Source organism: Octodon degus, unplaced genomic scaffold, assembly GCF_000260255.1.
Source record: "Octodon degus isolate 3935 unplaced genomic scaffold, OctDeg1.0 scaffold00050, whole genome shotgun sequence".
Lineage (NCBI taxonomy): Eukaryota > Metazoa > Chordata > Mammalia > Rodentia > Octodontidae > Octodon > Octodon degus.
Genome location: NW_004524626.1, coordinates 1,393,354 through 1,397,321, shown reverse-complemented (window position 1 = coordinate 1,397,321; position 3,968 = coordinate 1,393,354). Strand labels below are relative to the sequence as shown.

The window sequence follows — 3,968 nt, the reverse complement described above, 5'->3', positions numbered from 1 at the left end:
TAAGGCACGTACTTACCAGCTACCTGTTCCCTCTGTGCGGGCTGCGTTTCCTTGGGGTTGTGGGTAGCTGTTTTGCCTGTGCAAGTCATGCCTTGCAGTGTTACCCACTGAATAACTCACTCTAAACAGACTTCCCTAAGAGAAATGTGTCATCTATTTTTTCAGAAACAGCTCAGAAAAGTGAAATAGAAAGTTGTCTTAACTAAAACCAGAGACAATTTGTGTTTAGCTCCTGGACAGTATTTCTGACGTGTTTATTATACAAATAATTCTTGGTATCAGGACATACGTGAACTAAATATCCTGCATCACATGTTCATCTCTTGTCGCTCCCCACCTGGACTTGGAGAGTCTAATTTCATTTAGAAGCTGGTAGGTTTTACTACAGTCTGTGTTTGCAGACAGGTGAAAGTTTAAGAGGCCAACTTGTATTAAACAGAGTAGCTGAAATAAATGGAAAGTGCCTACTTATTTGTGGCCACAGACCTGCACAGAGGAGTCGACATCTTTACAGAGGACTCTAGGATGCTCCGTGAGGATCTGTGAGTGATGGGAGCTAAACTATGTTGTTTACAGTCTCAGTGAGGATATAGGATACAGGTACATAGAAGAGGAGAGAAACAACGTAAAGTGGAGTGTGATCTTCTCAACATATTCAGTAAAAACCTCTTCTCAGTAGGTACTCGTGGTGTCATCGTGGCTTAGGCCTGGGCTGGCAGAATCTGCGTACCCTTGTGGTGCATGGGGGAGTAGTAGCACCAGACAGCAAGCTACAAATTCATAAATTTCCTACTCTGGAATTGCCTTCTGACATCCGAGTCCTTCCTGAATCCTGTATTTTTTTTTTTTAATGTAACCAGACAAGAGATGCTGAGGGGAGAGTAGCCAAACTCTAACTGTCTAGAATGACTATTAGTGCCCTTCATTTCCACTAGGTCTCCAAGACTTCCAAAGGAAATGGACGTGGGCTGTGGCCCTTAGCCCGTGCTGCCGGAACAGCTTTGTCTCATCTCCTATTTTCCCAAGTTCTACACCAACACATGCTGTTTTGGGCTTGTGGGTTGACTGTGACACAGCCACTAGGGCCATGTTAAATGGTACTGGATTATCCCAGATTGCCTCTTCAGCTATTTCTGTTTTCGAGTCTGTAAGGATCCCACCATGGATACACTGAGGAGTCGAATTGTTTACTAATACTGTAATTACACAAGGATCAGGGTGGCATGCACAGGCCTCTAACCTGGGAAGATCTTGCAGCAGTGGAGGAAAGCCACGCGGTATGACTTCCTCCTCTCAGGCTTCCTGGAAGGGGAACTTTTCTTTTCAGCTCTATGAGCTCAAGATGCCATATTAAAGCATTACAGCTGTTTCCATTTACCTAAGACTCTATTCTTTGTAAAAAATAAAGCAGCTTTGGAAAGTGATTACATATTTTATAAAGAGAAATAACACGTGCAGACTTAGTTTTACTGCGAGGCCATATTTATTGTTTATGCTTTAGCAAGAACTACTTATTCTTCCCTGTTAAAGCAGGTGTTCCCTGGTCTGCGTCCAACATGTGCATACACACACACACACACACACACACACACACACACACTTTTGATTTTGTTTGGTATTAGCTGCCACCTCTTTTTTTACCACCAGCTTCACCACCTGGATCCAAATGAAATATTTCTTGCACATCCTTTCTGTCTGATGTGATAGGAGGTACAGAGCCAAAACGCACAGTATGTTCTTGGCCAATGGGAAGACACTGGAGTTGTCCTGGTAATTTTCAGCTGTTGAATGTGCCTGTTTTGGCTTTTAAATTAGTAAGTGAGCTGGAAATCACACATAAAAGAGACTTAGGGGCTGGGGATTGCTAATGAACATTTTGACTTTTGCAGTGTGTTTCAGGATATGTTTTATTGGTGTAGTATTGTTCAGATGATTATGCTTCTGTTGATAATTGCATGGAAATATTTATATAGTTTAACAGCACCATTGATTGGTTTTAATGGAATGTGTAGCCCTATATTCCTGGGAGCCTCTTTTCTTGATGGGAGTATAGTCCAAATATGGGGAATATTTCCAAAAGAACTGATAAATAACACTAAAATATACAACAGACATGGGATATATCAAACCTGCATATGTGTGCATGGTCGAGTTTTCCTCCCACGTACACAAGACTACAGATATGTGCAAACACATTTACATGTTGGTTAATTCATCAATAGCAACACTTTCTTTAGATCTTGCTCTTTCACCAGTTTCTTACTATAACTGGGAGGTGGGTCTCTGGGACCTCTGTGAGTCCCATTAGCTGGATCCCCACAGCTTCCGCACAACAGGACAATCGGTTATTTTATCAGCCCCATTCAACCTTACAAAGAGATCTGCTTCTACGTGGGCTGATACTCTGAGCGCTGATTTCAGACCAAGGCCTGCTGCTCTATTAGCTTTTTCTTTTTGTGTGCCTGAAAGCAGAACCCTGGAAAGAATGAGATGAATGGAAATGCAAAGAGGCTCTCAGCTCCAGTAGGTGCAATGATTGCTTCACAAATTTCATTTGCACAGAGGTCAAAAAGAAAGAGTGAACACAGGCCCTGAGTGGAGAAATGTAAATGTGCTGTAGCAGATGCTTTGCTTGTGTCACAGACAGCTCCTGCACAGAAAGAACCCAACATCCAGTGTTTTCCTTAAAAGTTATTTTTGTACGTAGAGAGCAGCATACATGCATTTATATCATGCTTTCCAGTTTTTAAAAATAAATAAGTTTTAATTAAATAATTGAGTCATAGATTCTTGAGTTCGATGCATGGTATCTACTCTTTGGTGAAACTTTAATTGGGTACGATGGTCCTAGTAACTGGAGCTCCCAAAACATGTTACAGAACTTTTTTTTTTTTTTTTCCTGCAAAGGTTTATCCAAAGGGGCTCAGTCCTTCTTGGCAGCTGCCTTCCTCATGGCGGCCAACACGTTGCTCAGCTCCTCGTGCTTCCTCTTGGCATGGATGTGTGTCCCACCCTCTTCGTGATGAACTTGAGGGCGTGTTTGTCCTTGGAGACCTCAGGCAGCTCCATGGTGCGCCGCTGGTAGGGGGCAAAGCTGCACACCTCCTGGATCATGTCCCGCACAAACTTGGTGTGTTTGATGAGGCATCCTCAATGGCAGCTGTGCCTCGGTTTGCTCACTTTCTTAGTCACCTTGTGGCCCTTGTTCAGGCCCACTGCCATGGGACAGCGGAGGGCCATGGCTACTGTTCTTCCATGGTTGCTGTAGTGGAGGACCTACATAACTTACTATAAACACTTTTAGTTGTTTAAATCTGCCTCCCTTTTTACCTGAAGCTGAAGAGTGGGGTGAGAGTGGAGAAGGCTTAGTTACCTTTTCAGCTTTTCCCTCACTTTACTGCCTCAAAGTAGGGGAAGGTAGTGTTGGTTAAGAGGCCATGTTCTGTCCTTTGTCTTGAGTACAGCTGTCATTCTCTGTTTGCAGCTTTATTTAGAAAATTCAGAGTGGAAAAAATTATAGCTAGTTGTCTTCTCAGACAAAGGACTAATAGCTACAATATATAAAGAATTGAAAAAAAGATCAGACTTCCCAAAAATCTAAAGACCCAAACCAAAAATAGGCATCTGTGGTGAACCCCCACTTCTCAGAGGAGGAAATATAAACAGAAAATGAATATATGAAAACGTGTTCATCATTACTGATCATCTGAGAGATGCAAATAAAAACAACACTGAGATTCCACCTCACCCCAGAAAGAACAGCTATCATAAAGAAATCAACCAGTAACAAATACTGGTTGGGCTGTGGGGAAAAAGGAGCCCTTCTTCACCGTTGGTGGAAGTGTAGACTCGTGCGACTCCTGTGGAGATCAGTGTGGAAATTCCTCAAAAAGCTATGATTGAGCTAGCAACTTGATCTAGCAATTCCCCTTCTGCGTATCTTTCCAGAAGAATTAAAAACATCATAC

General features: G+C 42.5%; 1 protein-coding gene across 1 annotated transcript in view; it reads right to left on the bottom strand.

Moving 5' to 3' along the window:
* Positions 1-3,114, bottom strand: part of Slc25a13 (solute carrier family 25 member 13) — a 276,904-nt gene extending 273,790 nt beyond the window's left edge. Inside the window, exon 1 of the mRNA XM_023716885.1 lies at positions 3,013-3,114. Coding sequence (XP_023572653.1) covers positions 3,013-3,114 — 102 coding nt within the window. The remainder of the gene's footprint in view (positions 1-3,012) is intronic.
* Positions 3,115-3,968: the final 854 nt, after the last annotated feature.